This window comes from Halichoerus grypus, chromosome 3 (assembly GCF_964656455.1).
Source record: "Halichoerus grypus chromosome 3, mHalGry1.hap1.1, whole genome shotgun sequence".
NCBI lineage: Eukaryota > Metazoa > Chordata > Mammalia > Carnivora > Phocidae > Halichoerus > Halichoerus grypus.
Genome location: NC_135714.1, coordinates 181734608 through 181753306, shown reverse-complemented (window position 1 = coordinate 181753306; position 18699 = coordinate 181734608). Strand labels below are relative to the sequence as shown.

General features: G+C 38.3%; 1 protein-coding gene across 1 annotated transcript in view; it reads left to right on the top strand.

Annotated features, from left to right (window-relative positions):
- The window catches only part of TNKS (tankyrase), a 194122-nt gene extending 177494 nt beyond the window's left edge, over window positions 1-16628 (top strand). Inside the window, exons 20-26 of the mRNA XM_078069664.1 lie at window positions 309-391; window positions 8337-8457; window positions 9587-9684; window positions 11447-11521; window positions 12407-12512; window positions 13296-13482; window positions 16375-16628. Coding sequence (XP_077925790.1) covers window positions 309-391; window positions 8337-8457; window positions 9587-9684; window positions 11447-11521; window positions 12407-12512; window positions 13296-13482; window positions 16375-16537 — 833 coding nt within the window. The 3' untranslated portion in view covers window positions 16538-16628. The remainder of the gene's footprint in view (window positions 1-308; window positions 392-8336; window positions 8458-9586; window positions 9685-11446; window positions 11522-12406; window positions 12513-13295; window positions 13483-16374) is intronic.
- The last annotated feature ends 2071 nt before the right edge of the window (window positions 16629-18699 follow it).

The window sequence follows — 18699 nt, the reverse complement described above, 5'->3', positions numbered from 1 at the left end:
TGGTAAATTCAGTTTTTAATTCCAACTGTTAAATATTTCACTAAAAGCATTAGATCAAACTTTATAATATTACAATTAATATAAATGCTACTGATAAGATAAACTCTGCTTTTACTTCTCCACCAAATTCAGAGATGACTTGAAGTGTCTGAATTAAATATATGTATGTAAATGGATACAAAATCATCTGGACGTAAAATCATCTGCACAGCCAAGGGTGTCAGAGAGCCATGGCTTTACATAAATACTGTAACTTCCTTTAGATTGATAAACTGCTTTCTGAAAACTTTAATGTATGTCTATTCTAGTTGCGGGTCTTGACATGAATATCAGCCAGTTCCTAAAAAGCCTTGGTCTTGAGCACCTTCGGGACATCTTTGAAACAGAACAGGTAAGCTCTCCTTTTTGCTGAGTCTTTTTAATTAAATATTAAAAGGTATTAATTGCCATTCCTTGTTTCTTTTTTACTTCTTAACTTTAAAACTCATTTCAAAATTCTAAAGAAGCCAGGGGAATCCAGCATTTTATAATTCTCCCCAAAATTGTCTAACCAGTGATGGGAGTCATTAACTGTTATTTCATTATATCTTTATAAGCGGTTTGACTACATATGTTTTGTTACATAAACTTAGGCCATGAAACCACCTCAAAAGAATGTTTTCAAAATCTTCTTTCATTATTTTGTTTCTACAAAGTGTTGGTGCTTATTCATCTCAATATATGTGAATAGACTCCACTTAAAACCAACAACACATTTTTATATTAGCTATTTAAAATCTTCACAAAGCAGTTGTCTGTTAAATTTGGAAAGCAAAGTAAATCCTGGACAAGTGTACCTTTTTAAAATTGCCTCTTTATGAAGTTTCTGTTGTCCAGGTGAGTCTAAAATAATATTGAACCAAAACTTGGCCACATACTCATAAACCTGTCCTATTTTCACATACATCTTAAATGTGTATGAAGGTCTGGGTATGAAGTCACCATTACGGCATTTAAGAATTAAGACCTTTCTGTTTGTCATCCTGTTTTTATACAGGAAAATGACTTTTTAACTTAATTACTGTATGATTTAATTACCACAGTCAGTATTCAATATTGAATAATAATAAGTTCCTGAGTTTAAATTGACTGTTACTACTATATGTAGAATCTTAAAATGAGAAAGATATTTAGTCATTTTCCCAGATCCTACTCTTTTAACATCCATGTGGGAAGATAAATTGTTACACTTTGGGCAAGTGTAATAAAGTGCTTGTAATTTAATGTGTGCCCAAATCTGCCCCCGTGTATAATCTATTAATTTTATGTTTACATTTACTCTGTTTAGCACAGAAATCTAATCTCTAGTCTGCTCATGTACTCGTTTCATAGGGCTTTTACAACAAATTGCCACAAACTTGGTGGCTTAAACAACAGAAATTTATTCCCTCGCAGTTCTGGAAGCCTGAAGTTCAAAATCGAGTTGTTGGCAAGGCTACACTCTCTTGCCTCTGCCAGGTTCCCGGCCCCTTTGGCTTACGGCCACGTGACTGCAGTCTCTGCTTACATCGCCACCTTGCCTTCTCTGTCTGTCTGCGCTTCTGTGTCTTTTATAAGGACACTTGCATTGGATTTAAGGCCTACCGCTGTAATACTAGGTGATCTCATTTCAAGATCCTTAACTTAATTACATATGCAAAGATCTAAAAAAAAGTTTTCCAGATAGGTCCTTCATAAAGTCTGGGGATTAAAACGTGGACATATCTTTTTGAAGGCCACCATTCAGCTCACCACAACATAATATAGCCCTGCATATATTTCTTTTTTTTTTAATTTTATTTTGTTATGTTAATCACCATACATTACACCATTAGTTTTTGATGTAGTGTTCCATGATTCATTGTTTGCATGTAACACCCAGTGCTCCATTCAGTACATGCCCTCTTTAATACCCATCACCAGGCAAACCCATCTCCCCACCCCCCTCCCCTCTAGAACCCTCAATTTGTTTCTCAGAGTCCATAGTCTCTCATGGATCATCTCCCTTCATATATTTTTAAGACCTAATCAACTTATCATGAACTTACCCTTCCAACCACCCTCTCCTACAAAGTTTCTCCTATTTTAAGATAAATATACCCTTTCTATATTCCAGTTCTTCTCTTTATGGATATAGTTTCCAAATTCCTCACTGGCCTCTTTGCACCATTCTGGTTTTTTCATAGACTTATAGTCAATTTGGAATTAATTAAAAACACCAATTCTTTTTCATTCTTTTTTTTAGCGAAATTTCTTTATGTTGCTTATTGCAGTTATGGTCTTATTGATCAAAACAGTTGAGCAGAAATAGCACTGGACTAAAAGACCTTGATTCTGATTATTTTCTCTCTCTTACTAGCTGTGTAACATGGGGTAAGGCACTTAACGTATCACTTTCCTTGACTGTCAATTATAATACCTTCAAGTGTCCAGAGAGTTAAAATTCCTAGTCCTACTGTGCTTCTGTGCCAATTTTTAAAATATACTTTAATAAAGCATCAGATGTGTCTTTGTCTGGTGGTAAGGACTTTATAGAGTTCTCTAATTAAATTCACTTTTCCTTTAGCTTCACCTACCGTTGATTTACCCTCTGGTTTGGAGATTTTTTTTTTTTTTTAAGATTTTTTATTTATATATTTGAGAGAGAGATCATGAGCATGGGGGAGGGGCAGAGATAGAAGCAGACTCCCCACTGAGCAGGGGACCCCGGGATCATGACCTGAGCCGAAGGCAGACTCTTAACCAACTGAGCCACCCAGGCGCCCTGGAGATTTCTTATGAGAATATCCTAAACAGAATGTTTTTCCCTTGTTCCCTCCCTGAAGGTATGAAAGCTATTGTAAAAACATCTTCTGCTAAAGCCAAAGGATATCCCTTAATATATCCCTTCTTCCCAAATCAGATCCACAGTAACTGTGAAATTTCACACGTTTGCTTAATAAACCAAAGACCCTAATTCACACAAATAACTCCAATCGACTGTTGAAAAATTTTCAAAGGATTTCCGTTTCTACTCTTTCAGTTTATTTGCTGCATAAGTTTGTGTTTTATTTTTTCTCTTTTACTTTATTCTCTCAGTAACTGATTTCCTGTGACATGGATATCTCATTCTATTGATTGTAATAGTTTAATCGTTTAGTTTCACAGTTGGTGCTTTTGACAGCTTCTGTTTCATCAGTTTTATTATTCTGTTTTTTCACTGTACTTTTGTTCTGAGTAAATGGCTCCATTGATTTTCTTTTTGCAGGAATAATTTTTGTATCCTTTTTCTATTAATATGTTGACTGTTCCATTTAATGTATATTGCCCAGCACAGCTCCTTTCCTCCAGACAAATGATACTACCTTTCTTTCTATTAAACTGTGTTTGACTGTCTTCTGGCCCAGTCGTCAAGCAATCAAATTAATTTTTACTTTGACTGCAAGTGTTGCTTGAGTAACCTTTAGTTATAGAGTGATAAATTCTGTAACCCTGTCTGTAATTTACCCATAGAATTTTCTTCCATTAACATTCTATATCATGCTGTAAGTGTGTGATTGATGATGGTCAAGATACTTGTGTAGTGAGGGAAGGAGTGGGCATATACATTGTACTCATTTAATTCTTGTCTATTTCTCTTAAGCCAGGGAGTGCTTCTGTGTCCTGAGTCATTTTGACACGTAAGATCTTAGTGTTTCTGTTCCTACTCAAGGTTACTTCTGTTGCAGTGGAGTGGGGATATAGTTATTTTACTTCCCATCTCAGGAAAACATCCTTCAGGGCATCGCAGCCTCATCCCTTCACAATTATTCTCTCAGAAGTCTCTTAACTAACTTGACTTGTTTGAACATATATACTTTGCCAAGTAATACATACCCATGTCCTTTATAGTTATAAATACAGTACCAGTGTCACTTTGGCCCTTCCTGTATAACGTAGCTTCCTGATTAGAACACTTTTTCTCTGGGAAAGGCCAATTTGATTTTCACTGCAATTCCTAAACATAAATGGTATGACTTAGAAGACTTCTTTGGACATATTTATGGGCAACCTATATATTTTCATGAAAAGTGATCTTTATAAATTTTTATTTCAAAATCAAAAGACCAAGGAACAGTCTCAGGTACATTAACTATGAATGTGATTATAAAGTTAGTTCTAACAACTGTTACTCTAGCCTGCATCCTTTGAAGCCCAAGTGAAAGAAGGAGCTTTTTCATTCAAACTCTTAATTTTTCTCTCCCCATTAAAATTCTACTTTTTTTCTCTCTACCCCAAAGAAAATGAACAGATCTTAGAAACAAAAGGCAACCCTTTGTCAAGTGACATTTGCTTTTTATGTAAGATGATTTAGCTGATACATGAATAATCCTTATTTTAAAGATTATAATTTGATTTTTTTAATTGAAGTATAAATGACCTACACTATTTATTAGTTTCAGGAGTACATCATAGTGATTTTTTTATACATTACAAAATTATCCCTGCAGTAAGTCTAGTTACATCTGTTACCATACAAAGTCATTGCAATATTATTGACTGTATTCCCTACGATGTACATTTCATTCCCATGACTTATTTATTTTATAAGTGGAAGTTTGTACCTCTTAACCTTCTTCACCTATTTGCCAAACCCCTCAACTCCTACCTCCTCTGGTAACCAAGTTTGTTTCCTTTATCTATGAGTCTGTTTCTCTTTTCTGTTTTAGATTCAACATAGAAGTGAAATCATACTTATTTCTTTTTCTCTGTCTGACTTATTTTGCATATACCCTCTAGGTACATCCATGTGGTCATGAATGGCAAAATTTCATTCTTTTTTTTATGGCTGAGTAATATTTTACTGTATATATATATATATATATATATATATACACACACACACACACGCACACATAAAAGGAAGTAACTCAGGTAGATGGATGGATATATATATATATACACAGTATAGCACATCTGTATCCATTCATCTACCTGGGTTACTTCCTTATCTTAGCTATTGTGAATAATGCTGCAGTGAACACAGGGGCACATATATCTCTTTGAATTGGTATTTTTGTTTTCCTCAGCTAAATACCCAGAAGTGGAATTGCCGGATCCTATGGCAGTTCTGTTTTTAATTTTTGGAGGCCCCTCCAGACTGTTTTCCACCATGGCCATGCCAGTTGACATTCCCACCAACAGTGTAGGAGCGTTCCCCTTTCTCTGTATCCTCCCCAGCACTTGTTATTTTCTTCTTTTTGATTCTAGCCAGTCTGATAGGTTTGATCAATTTGATTTTAATGTGTGCTAGATATAAGTAACTAGCCCAAGAAACTTGTAATTTCCTGGAGATAACTATGTTATTTTTTAAGCGAATTAAAGATAATTTTCCAAAAAAACTATTTCTAATAGTATAAAATGCCAGAATTGTGGAGCAACATATCTAAAACCTGCTTCCAGGTATTTCCATTTCTCATATTCACCAGTTTTCAGACTTTTGGAATAATCTCTACTCCCATTCCTTTTTTTTTTTCTGAACCATTTCTATTTACCAGGCCCTGTGTTCTTCTCTCATTTTGAAATCGCTCTCTGATTCCTCCCTTCCACCTCTCTCCATCTTTACCTTGTTCACACAGTCCTTTCCCTTCCACACCTGCCCTTCCAAATGCTACCATTCTCCTCCTCAAATACAACTTTTATTGTGTTACTCTGCTGAAAAGGCTCCCTAGGAGCTTTTAGATACTGTCTTAACTTGATAAATAAAGCCCATTAAGATCTGCTCCTAGCCTGCTGCTCTGTTCATCCCTTCTTCTTTCCTCTCTATATATTATACTCTCACCCTTTTGGACTTGCTGAGAGTCTCCCAGTGTTCTGTATTGTCTTACTTGATTTTCCTTTTGCACATGCTATTCCTTTGTCTTAAACACCCTTTCCTCCTTCCTCTGCTTGATTAGCTTCTGCTTCTTAGCCAAGTTATTACCTTCTTCTAAGAACCTTTCCTGACCCCCCTCCTGTTCCTTCCGTCTTCCCCAACCCCACCTACAGCCTTGACCAAGTAGGAACCTTCCTAAGAGTTTCCATAGGGATTCCTCCAAAACATTTACCGACCTTTACCATGTTTTTATGTTTCCTTTTTATCTCCTTGGTAGAAGAAATAGCATGAACTTTTGTGGTAGTACCTTGTTTGATTCCTGGCCCCACTCTTTTACTACCAATTTGGACTAGTTGTTTACCCCTCTGAGCTATAATGGATAGTTTTAGAATTAAATGAAATGTTTAACAAGTTACTTTTTTGGGAAATATCTAGCATATAGAAGGTATTCATTAAATATACTGTATATGAACGAATGAACAAATGAGAAGTAATCTGAATTCCTTAGCTTGTCATTTAAGGTTTTCCAGTGGCCACTGCCAGTTAAATATGGGGACAAATTGGGTACCATGGACTCAAAGCAACTAAATATAATGTTCAGTTATTTTAGCTTTCTAGTCAGCCCTTTTAAGAAATATAAGCAAGGGAAAGACAGATATGGCGATCCATCTCAGCTCTTCACTATTTTTATGATTTCTTTGAGCCTCAGTTCCCCATGAGGACATCATGGGGATGGTCGTGAGGAGTCAGTGAGGTATTCATTTTATGAGTGGAGCTATATAGTCAACAGATACATTAAACACTCTGCATTTCTTTTCTAGAACTTTATAGAGAGTACGCTATCCTTTGCTGGCCTGATTTCTGCTTCTTCCAGATATGTGCTATATATACAAATTCAGAAAAGCTTAAGTTTTCTTTGGATTGAAGCTACCACATCGATACAAGATCCTGTTTTTGCGTCAACCTTATTTGAACCAAAGTTTAGAAGGACAAAATGGGGACATCAATAATGTAGGAAACCCTGTGCATGGCTTCCAAAGTATATTAAATTACATCTAGCTAAAAATATACAGGCTCCTATTATGTTGTGAATTATTCTGTCTCAAAGATGTATATCTCAGAACTGTTGCTTTTTAAAAGCTCTGCTCAAAATTTCCTTTTGGTGATTGGAAGTAAATTGCCCATTTTGTACAATGGAGCGATTATTTCTTAAATGGCCACTTAGGAGGAATACAGTAAATTATTTCCAAAGAGTGAGTGATGTATGCTTGCTGCACCAAGAAGATCAGACTCATTATATACTGTTTCATTCTGGCAATAAAAATCAGAACTCCAGGCCTAATTTTTCAGGTTTGTTTGTTTGTTTGTTTGTTTTAATGTTATGTGCAAGTAAAAAGGTAGAGTACACTATAGATAGATAAAACATACCTCATTTGAGTTGGAAAAAGGGTGTCTATAAAAGGATTTCTCAGTTTTCCAAGGAAAGAGAAAACTAAAGGCTCATCTTGTAAAGTAGTATTTGCATTGTCATAGGGCCAGCTTCTTCAGAGCTAGAAAATTGCATGTTCAGCCCTCCAGAAATGTGGAGGCCCCAGATTTCATCCTGTGCGTCCAGAACTCTGCCACTGGGTGGTGGTAGAGTCACTTTTACTTTTAGTCAACAAAGGAGCTTGGTGATTTTGAGTCCTGGTGGTAGCCAACTCACCACCTCCATCCGTGGGGATGAATAAGCAGAAATTATAAACCACTGCTTTTACAACAATAGAATGTATGTGAGGCTTCAGGGACTGTTAAATCTGGGAATTTATAAGAGAACTTAAAAACCATCTATTCTCTCTTCTGAATTGGAATTTTTTATACAACGTCTATATAACTAAATATATATATACAACTTATATGTACATATATATATATATACAACTTATATATACAACTTTTATATAACTATAAATCTCACCACTTTCAAAAGCAGCCTTTTCCATGCTTGACTATTTCTTAGCACTGGGGAGTTCTTCTTTATCTTGATATAAATCCTGCTTATCTAAAACTGCTTAGTCCTTTGGTCACATTCTCTTTCACTGTGCTAAGCCCCTCTCTCTTTCCCCTACCATTCTTCTCTGCTACCTGCTGGATACTGGGATCTGGTATTTCCCCCTGATTTCAAGCTTCTGGTTGTTCTCTCATATCTTGAGGCAAGCGAAAGGTGGTAGAATTGAATAATCAAAAGGAAATATAGCAGTGTTCATTTTATATTTCTCTAGCATCATTTCTTCCATTTTAATTCACCATTGACTAGAAGCAAAGAAATATTGCAAGTGAGTAAAAAGCTGATAAAATTATCAAGACAACTTTAAGATTGTATGTTCATGGTTAAAAAGAGGTAAAAGAATTTGTCTGTGTAGGTGGATATTATAGCATTGAAGACAAATGGAAGAACTGAAGAACGGTTAAAGATTTAGCAATTAATTTTGTTTCATTTTTTCAGATTACACTAGATGTACTGGCTGATATGGGCCATGAGGAGTTGAAAGAAATAGGCATCAATGCATACGGACACCGCCATAAATTAATCAAAGGAGTAGAAAGACTATTAGGTGGACAACAAGGTAAGCTTTTGGGGGAAAAAAAATAAATCTCAGAAATTAAGTGGGACAAGTAAGTTGTCAGGGCTGATGCAGCACCTCCTGCCTGCCCCCTCTCCTCCACACACACTTTGTACCCTGAATCTCTCTGGGATCTACATTTCGGTCCTTTCCCACTGCTGTCGAATCCAGTACAGGTCACCTAATGCAGGCCACCGTCCTCTCTCCCCTGGACTGGCACAACCACCTTCCAGCTTATCTCCGAGCCTCCCCTTTGCCCCCCACCCCCCACCCCCCATGCTTGCCCTGTGCTGCTCACAGAAGACTCTTTTTGAAATGACTCTATGATCATATCACTCCATTGCTTAGAACTTTCAGTAGAATCCTGTTGCTTTTAGGATAAAATCAGACATTGGTAACATGGCTTTTTATAATCTGACCTCTTTCTCTGACCTCATCCTGAGCCTTTCTCCCCTGCCACAACTGGGAGCTCAGCCTTTTTGCACTGTACTTTGCTGTTACAAGCCTCCTATCTTTCCCCCTTGTCGGCCTCCACGTTCATCATGTCTGTGTTTCCACAAGTGCTTTCACAATAGGAAAGCAAAGGGAGAGAAGGGGAAAAACTTGAATTAGTCACTGCAGAGCCAGTAAGATCACAAGAGTAGCATGAAACTAAATGTTAGCAGTTTTTGAGCTTAAGTCTTGCTTATTTATCTGCATTAAATTAACAAAGGCAGTGAAAGTAACAAGAATAATCTATTTTAAACTTATTATGAGGTACCATTTCAAGCCATCTCACAGAGTTTTTATAGGATAGTTCTTAGATTTTAGACCTGACTGCATTGTGATTACAGTGTGTTTCTCTTTTGTATCAGACATAGCTTCATGTATGTTTATAATTGAATTCAGTTCAACAAAAAATTGTTGAGCCCTGCTGGGGAACTCTGTAAGAACAGATAAAATTGATCCCCAAGCCCCTCTCTATCACTTCTCTTGTCTTTGGATGTGCTTGTTCAATTTAACCTTATATATTAGGGTCCCACTGCAAATAATTTAGACTTGTTCCAAAATATCAAGTATTTATAACAAAGTTTTTCCTAAAATTGAGCCTGAATAATTTGGACTTTAATACATTAATTTTTCTTTCCTACAGGCACCAATCCTTATTTGACTTTTCACTGTGTTAATCAGGGAACTATTTTGCTGGATCTTGCTCCAGAAGATAAGGAATATCAATCAGTAGAAGAAGAGGTAACCTACATCAAAATTTTTAAATCTCTTTTCCTGAAATCTGTGGTTAAGCCTATTTTTTCAGTACAGGTAAGCTTGTCTTACAATGACTTAGGATCACTTGCCTATCCATCCATTCTAACTAACTGCCTTAGCCATTGTGGTGGCATATTGCCCAAATTCAGATAGGACTATGGATTAGGACTCTGCCACAGTGTTTTCACATCAGAAGCCTAGGGTTTCAATGGGTGGCCAACAGGTGTCTTTTCATCCTGGAGACTTTCTTGAAACTAGGCAAGTAGGAACCCTATTAGAACTATTTTCTTGTGTTGTTAAAATGCTACTCGAAGAATGATAGGAAGTGAGAATCTTGCCTCACAAATAGCAAATACCTTCTTGTTTTTATTTTCATGCGAAGTTATAAAATGTGACTATAAAATAATATGCCTGGGGCGCCTGGGTGGCTTAGTTGGTTAAGCCACTGCCTTCGGCTCAGGTCATGATCTTAGAGTCCTGGGATCGAGTCCTGCATCGGGCTCCCTGCTCAGCGAGGAGCCTGCTTCTCCCTCTGACCCTCCCCCCTCTCATGTACTCTCTCTCATTCTCGCTGTCTCAAATAAATAAATAAATCTTTAAAAAAATAAATAAATAAAATAATATGCCTAATTTTCATGTTTGCTTATGAAATCTGCCTCGAGACTTGAGCCACCTTTTCCGTCTTCTGTCACTGTGTTAAAGCACCATAGTAAGGCTGATGGATGACCCTCCTGCCAGACAGACGCCATAGAAATTCCCTCCCTACTGCTGGCTTCTGCCTCATTTCTTATGCATAATAAACAAAGTACCTAATGGCATTATCACAATAAATAAGCTACCTAACTAATTCCATTATTTTGCAGAGAAAGGCATGCCTGCGTCCTTTTATTTTCTGCCTTTTAACTAGAGCTCACATTATTCTCTTGCTCGGAAGTCCGGAACAGTACCTCAGGGTGGGTTTTCAGCTCCTGCCTGGCCAGTCTGTCAGGGAAACCTCACATCTTCATTCTCTTAGTGGTTAGCAAATTTGGAGAATAATGTCCAAAATGTGATGAATAACTTTGCAAATAGAGCGGTAAGCTAGGGAATTAACTCTTTTGAGTCAATTCTATGAGAAACTTGGGTCTTTAAAACATTTTACTTTTCCATAATTCTTTTGAATTTGGAGAGCAGAGGAAGAATGAGCACTGCTCAGAGGAAAGTTATTCCGCTCAGTTACACGGCATACCCAGCTTCTCCTGGTCTGCGGAGATGTTCTTTGAGATCCCAAATTGAAGAGATAGTACAGACTGTTTCACCTAGGGAATAGTAGTTTATTGATTTTTTAAAATTCTTTGTGTTTCTTTGAGCATTTGTTTAATGAGTATTCATCAAATGTGAGGAGTTTAAGTTTGACTTAATCCCAGTGTCGCTTCTCATTCTCAATAACATAAAATAGTAATGTGGATGACTTAATGTGATGTTTTATTTCTGTGTTTCCCCATTGTGCCTTACAGGAAAATCTTTCAAAGCTTTTACTAGAAAATAAAGAGAAAATGAAGAAGTTTAATATTTATGTCATGACTATTTTCTCATCAAAAATACCCACTAAACTTTGTTGAACCATTTTTGGTCAACTCCTATTTATTTATTAGCGCTGAATCTGAGACTCATCAGTAAAGCAGTGTAACAAGTGAATGTTGAAAACAGAGGGATGTCTTTAGAATTATATACTGGCATATTTTCAGAAAGTTATTTTGTTCTATAGATGCAAAGTACGATTCGAGAACACAGAGATGGAGGTAATGCTGGTGGCATCTTCAACAGATACAATGTCATTCGAGTAAGTCTTTAAAATTTCAGGGTGAAAATTGGATTGCAAGGCATATCTGAAAATCAAATATAGACAATGAAAAATTTTTTCTAAATGTCATATTTTTAAACTGAGATAATTAGCCATCTGTTGCCTGGCAGTCAGGTGTCACCTTCCTCTAATCCCTCAAGACCATACTTCACCAGAAACAGAGACTGGGTGGAAACAGGAAAGCTACAGACAGAAGGCTAGATCTCCTGGGGTTGGTGGTACAGATACATACGGTGATGGGACCCAGCTCACCCACAGATTTAGACCAGAACTGACAGTAATTTTTATCACCACTTCCAAGTAGCATTGAGGGCCTGGATTTTGAATCTGACTGAATCAGTGATTATAGCAGAATGCATGTATCTCTTAATCTCAGTATCTTAATTTATAATAGGGGATAGACGTGCTTTTTTCAAAGGGGTATCCTAAAAATGAATAAAATCTGTTGAGAACTGGTGTAACCCTTGGAAGTTACACCAGTGCCATCAGAATTCCATGGAGAGCTTTTAGAGAGCTTCTAGAAGAATGCAGATTTACAGGCCCCTGCATCCAAACATTCAGCAAATCTGGGAGGAGTCTAGGAATAGTTTCTCTTTTCTTCAATTCTTCAGGTGATTTTGAGGTACAACCAGGTCTAGTGCAGAATAACAGAAACCATAAGTGAAAATTCTGTCACTAAAAGCCAGAACGTTAACTTGGTTACACTGCCTGGCAGCTTTATCATTTTTAAATAATGTTTTAAGCAAACAAAACAAAACCCAAAAATTGAACCCGTCTCAAAGAAACATACTTTTCATTTTAAATTATAAACTGCCAATTAACATTCATTTCACTAATTTGCTTCTTTCTTCCTCATCCTTAAAGATTCAAAAAGTTGTCAACAAGAAGTTGAGGGAACGATTCTGTCACAGACAGAAGGAAGTGTCTGAGGAGAATCACAACCATCACAACGAGCGCATGTTATTCCACGGTGAGCAGCATGGCCTCACTATCTCTCGGGCTTTTGAAAATTCCAATAAAGTGGAAAGCCTCTGTTGTTGACTTATTAGTGTTGGGCTAAAAATGGGTTGTTTAATTTTTTTTTTTTTAACTATGTGTTGGTGCAGTTTGCTGATGCATTGCATGTTAGCACAGGCTTTCCAGGGGGTGTGCAGAATGAGAATCATTTACCTGGAATGCTTTCAGAACTTGTATTGCAAGTTGAGCCATCCAGATAGTGAAATATTTTTATTACAGTTTAGCATAATTGTTTCATTTTATCAGATTATCTGTTTTTGTGTAAAGTAAGATTGGGTGTAAAACCTGTATTTTTAAAGCCAAAGGGACTTTGCTATCTTTTTTTTTTTAGAGAGGGAGGGGTGGGGTGGAGGGGCAGAGGGAGAGAAAGAATCTTAAGCAAGCTCCATGCCCAGCACGTAGCCTGATCTGGGGCTCAGTCCCACAACCCTGAGATCATGACCTGAGCCAAAATCAGGAGTCAGATGCTTAACCAACTGAGCCATCCAGGCGCCCCTGTACTTTGCTATCTAAAATCTCATGCCATTTGCAAAATCCATATTACATCCTTGCTTGGCAAACAGTGGGTCGCTGCTAAGATTCCAGTACGAGAAATAATTTATGTATGGTAGACCATCTTACAACTTCATTTATACGTTATTAATAACTTAATATTAACCTGCCAAGTGCGAATAGTTTGCAGCTAATTGAGGTTCTAGAAGAGTATTCAAAAACTGATCTGTGTTTCTGTTTTTAGGTTCTCCTTTCATTAATGCCATTATTCATAAAGGTTTTGATGAGCGACATGCATACATAGGAGGAATGTTTGGTGCCGGGATTTATTTTGCTGAAAACTCCTCCAAAAGCAACCAATATGTTTATGGGATTGGAGGAGGCACAGGCTGCCCCACGCACAAAGATCGGTCATGCTACATATGTCACAGGTGAGCATCTTGCCTTTGTGATTGCTGTCCTCGGGTCATGAGGCCGGTTAGTTCCTCAGGCTCTGCAGAAGTCACAGCTTATCCTCAGTGTTACTCATAGTGAATCACACAGGTTTGGGGTTGGATAGGAATAGCTGATCAGCCTCTACCCTAATAGGAGAAATGACAGCAGAGCTGAGAGCAGGGCTGGTAAGAACCAGATGCATGTGAGCCAGTCATAGGTTACAATGAAACTCCCTCCATCTTGACTTTCTCCCTCGGCTTCCCTTGCCTTGCTTCAAATTCAGAAAAAGAAGAGGTTGAGAATTATTTCTGTTGAAGAACCTCTAGCTTTAGACACGTTTGAACTAAGACACACAACTTCTGTAAACAAGTTGAATCTTTGTTTCTGATGTTGCTAGAAGTGCTTTAAGGCAGGATATATAATTAGCCTTGAGAAGTCCAATTTCAGAATATTAACTTTGGATTTAATAGTAAGCAAATGAATGTTAGCTTTTTAAATAGAATTTTAAAACTCAAATTCAAGAGAATAACAGTATACTCTCTCTGAATTCAGTGAAAAAAATACCATTCTCTTCTGTGCCATTGGAAAAAATACAAAAGAATTGTACATTACAAAGATTGCAGTTGATTGTATTTTTCTTTAAATTAACCATATGGAAAGTCAGGTTACTTAGAGATCTTGTAATTCAGGGGAAACCCCAAAAAGACCCAGATAGCCTCAAAATTCGTTATGGTTGTTGACCTTAAAACTTCCTGTTCTCTGTTACTTTATGAAAATCTTACAACCATCAGCAGTTCTAGGATGGATGCGGTATGTCCAGAAGGAACCTTCTTTCTAGTAAGGCCGCTGTGGTTAATAACACACAAAAGTTCCCATGTATATGTAACATGCAAAAACTCTGTTGTTGCAGGCCTATCCTAAATAAGCAATAAAAGTGAACCTAGATGAAGATTAACAGTTGCCCACTACAATTAGACACATAAGTTTATGTCTTAGCCAGGATTTCCTAGGACACAGAGCCTGAAGCGAAAGCTTAGTGCTAGCGCTTTCTTGGCAAGTGCAGTACCGGGGAAGCAGGAGTGAGGGCACAAAAAGAAGTGAGGCGAGCAAAGACGGTGAGGGGCCTCAGTGAGTTGGCCTGTTCGTAACAAGTGCAGTCGGTTGCTCAGTCCGTGAGACATCTTCAGAGAGGCTGTGTGAACTGCTAACTCTCAGAGTAGTAGTACCTTGTGGGAGACCAGAGCTGAATTTACCTGCCGGCTCCTGTCTGGCACTGGTCACCGTTTGCCCCACAGGGCATTGGTATCCCCCCGTTTGGGGCTGCTGCATCCGCAGAAGGCAGTGCAATGCACAAGGCTAGCCAGTGAGCAGGCAGAAGCCAGCACTCTCCACCTGCCCGTCCGCTGCCCGCAGCCTCATGGGCCGGTCCTGCATCTTCTCCCGCCCCCACAGCAACTGGGGAGCTCGGGGGCAGGAAGCAGAAGGCAGGAGGCAAGGGCCTGTCAGGTTAAGCTGCGTGTGACATACGGACTGGGAGTAGCCATGGCAGTGGGCCCAGTGGGCTGAGCGGGCAGGGTCCAGTGACACCATAGGGCTGCCATCATATGGAGATGGGGCTCAGACACCTCCCTGTAATGTAAATCAATTGGGGCGCCTGAGTGGCTCAGTTGGTTAAGCGTCCGACTCTTAATTTCCACTCAGGTCATGATCTTCAGGGTCATGAGATCAAGCCCCATGTTGGGCTCCTCGCTGAGCGTGGAGCCTGCTTAAGATCCTCTCTGCTCCCCCTCCTCCACCCCCTGCTTACATGTGCGTGCACTCTCTCGCTCTCTCTTAAAACAAAAACAAAAAAATCTTTTCCTCTGGGACCTACAGGAGAATTCAGCTGATACCAAGCCAGCACCCCACAGGGTCATTAGTAAGATCATGCTAAAAAAGCCAGCCCAGGCAGGACCCAATTATACTGGGTCTGGCACAATTTTGACTCAAAATAGTATCTCTGATTAGTTATAATGCAAAGATCATACTCTATTACTAAAAACAAACTATTTGAATAATAACTATTTTACACATTTAACAGTATGATCAATCTCACTGAATAGTTAAAATGTTTGTAGTTTATATTAAAGGTTTGCAAACTTTGATTTTAAAGGGCCACATAAGAAATATTTTAGGCTTTGCAGGCCACCCTGTCACAGTGACTGACCTTGGCCCTTGTAGTGCAAAAGCAGCCACAGAAGACACATGAACGAATGTGTGGCTGCATTCCAGTAAAATTTTATTTACAAAACCAGGTGGCAGACTAGTATTCGCCCATAGGCCATCGTTTCTCAATCCCTAGTTTATATAATGCACTTTCTTCCCGATCAGCGTCTCTTGTCCTCTGTAATAGTTAACATCTTCCCCAGTTGGTGTTTCACCCAGGTAAGATGATTTCCAGCCATACAGTTAAGCTAAGCATTTTTGTATATGATCCACTTTTATTATTATTTATCGTATCCTGGTTTTTACTTCTTCGTAATGAGTAAACCCCCATCTTGATTTCAGATGCCGCTGCCATCTGTGTATTTGCTTCCGTCTCTCCCCGTTCATCCTCATAAGAACTCAGTTTTTGCTAGGATTTCTCTTCTCCCACTAGTCAGAACTTGCCAGGTATTTTCTGTCACGGATTCTGTAATCACCCCAAACTACTGTAACTATTGAGCCTGCTGTTTATGGTAAATCGGGATATCAAAGCCCATCCCATCCCATTCCTACTCAAATTCAAAAGTGACATTTTAAATTAGCTTGAAGGATTAAATATTTTTTAGAAAATCAAGAAACCTAACAGTTCTATCACTCTAAGATTTAATACTTCGTTCAAAGCATTGCTTTCCTTTTTTCTTTAGGCAAATGCTTTTCTGTAGAGTGACCCTTGGAAAATCCTTTCTGCAGTTCAGCACCATGAAAATGGCTCATGCCCCTCCAGGACATCACTCAGTGATTGGGAGACCAAGTGTGAATGGGCTGGCATATGCTGAGTATGTCATCTACAGAGGCGAGCAGGTATGATACGCATCAGATCAGCATAACTGAGCTACTAAACGTGTCAGTGCAGAGAGCAAAGAGTAGCTTCCGATTAAGGAGTTTTCTTTATGGCTGTACTCACCACAGGCTGGTCACATAAGTTGAATCTCTGTATTTCTGATCATGGCACTTAACACAGAACAACAGCTGTCTGCGTTGTAAAGCTGTAGTATATTAGATTTCTGCCCACTGCTTGAGGCTCCAAAGTAAAATTGTCAACAAGCAGGAAAACTTCCTATCCTTTCCCAGCCCTTAACTCTCACAGTACTGCTAAATGCCTATCGATTTATCTAAAAACAAAGATCAGTTTGTCTGAACTTAATTGAATTTCAAATGGATACCTTAACTACTCTGATCGAGAACTGGGGGGGGGGGGAAGGAGAAAGCAGGAATTAATTAAGTACAAGTAACATATGAAAACAATATTTTATATGCCATCAGTCCTGGGCCAGGTAAGGTATGGAGTAGCCGTAGGAAAGGCACACGAATCCTGAACTTCATTTAGTAGATGTGTTGATTGTGGTGCTCTGGGCAAAACAATGAAACTCCTTCAGGTGTATTGTAGGATTGAGCAAATGAGTAAATGTGTTGATGTTTGATTCGGGAGCTGGGATTCTCATGGTGGAAGAAGGGACATACAAATCTGCAATGGGGGGATGGTAAGAATGACTGTAGAGATGGACTGAGATTGGAGGTATTGATAGGAACTCATCATTTCTAATATATGTATGTATGCTTGTGCACTTGTAAATATATGTGTATAAAGGTATGTGTATAAGAGTATATGTAGGCACATGTATGTATATGAGCATAGACGTGCATATATTTCTTAGCACTGTCTCCTGAAAGCAAGGAAACCCTAATAGCAGTGAGCACACCTAGACCTAGATCTTGGTCTCTAATACCATTCCCCACCAAAAGGAACCCAGGCTCTTTGGAGAAACAGCTAATTCCAGGACTGAAGCAGAATAGGAACAAGATGAGCCTGGAACATCCTGAAAGTAATGAAGTACTCAAAAAAAGTGGGGAGGGGGGAGGGCATGTCACAAGGACACAGAGCCAGCAGGAAGGGCTCCCACTGGCCAAATCTGGAACAGTTTGAACACCAAAATAAATACAGTAATAAATTTTAAACCGCTGGAAAAAATAGGAGTTCATGATTCTATAGTGATAACAAATAGATAAAGAAATAAAGGAAGGGTTAAGGAAGGCTTTTGCTCATAGTAGAAAGCCAAGGGCAGATGAGTAGATGTGGAGGGAGTACTAGATTTGGAAAATCATCATCTTGGGACCATTGTGACAAGAATCATAAATGGATGCTAGATCTAGGAGATAATTTTGATTTAAAAAAGGATATTTGCATGGTCTTATTAACTACAAAGGAGGAGAAAACAGTAATTATACATTGGAGAAGGGGCAATGCCTTGACCAGATGATCAAAATTAACATCATCAATAAGGGACAGATAGAAATAGAGTGTGCCTCAGATATGATATTCTGAGAAGGGCACAACATTGTCTATGCAGTATGCCAGCCAAGAATGCATAACCTTGGTCTAATCAAAGTGAGGACTGTTCTATTAAAAAAAATGTGGGAAGACTGGATTCTCCAGAAATGTCAACATAATAAGACAGAGAAAGGCTTTAAAAACTTTCCAGATTAAATGAAACCCAAGAGACAGGACAGCTAACTTAAAGTCCTGCCCCCCAGTTGGATCTGGTATTGGAAGAGACACAACATTATTAAATCGACTGAGAACATTGGAATATGAATGATAGGTATTATATTAAAGTATTATATCAACATAAAATTATAATGTATAATTACACTTTTTGTACTTTTTATTCTTGCTGAGACACCCCTTAGGAGGGACTTATCTTTAATGGATCATAATAATAATGGTAATAGTAATAACTTACACATACTGGATTCTTACTATGCCAAACCTGTGTTGAGGTATATTCCCTCTGAACCTACTTTGTTGAGAGTTTTTATCATGAATGGATGTTGTACTTTGTCAAATGATTTTTCCACATCTATTGAAATGATCATATGGTTTTTATCCTTTCTCTTACTGATGTGATGTATCATGTTGATTGGTTTACAAATATTGAACCACCCTTGCAACCCAGGAGTAATTCCCACTT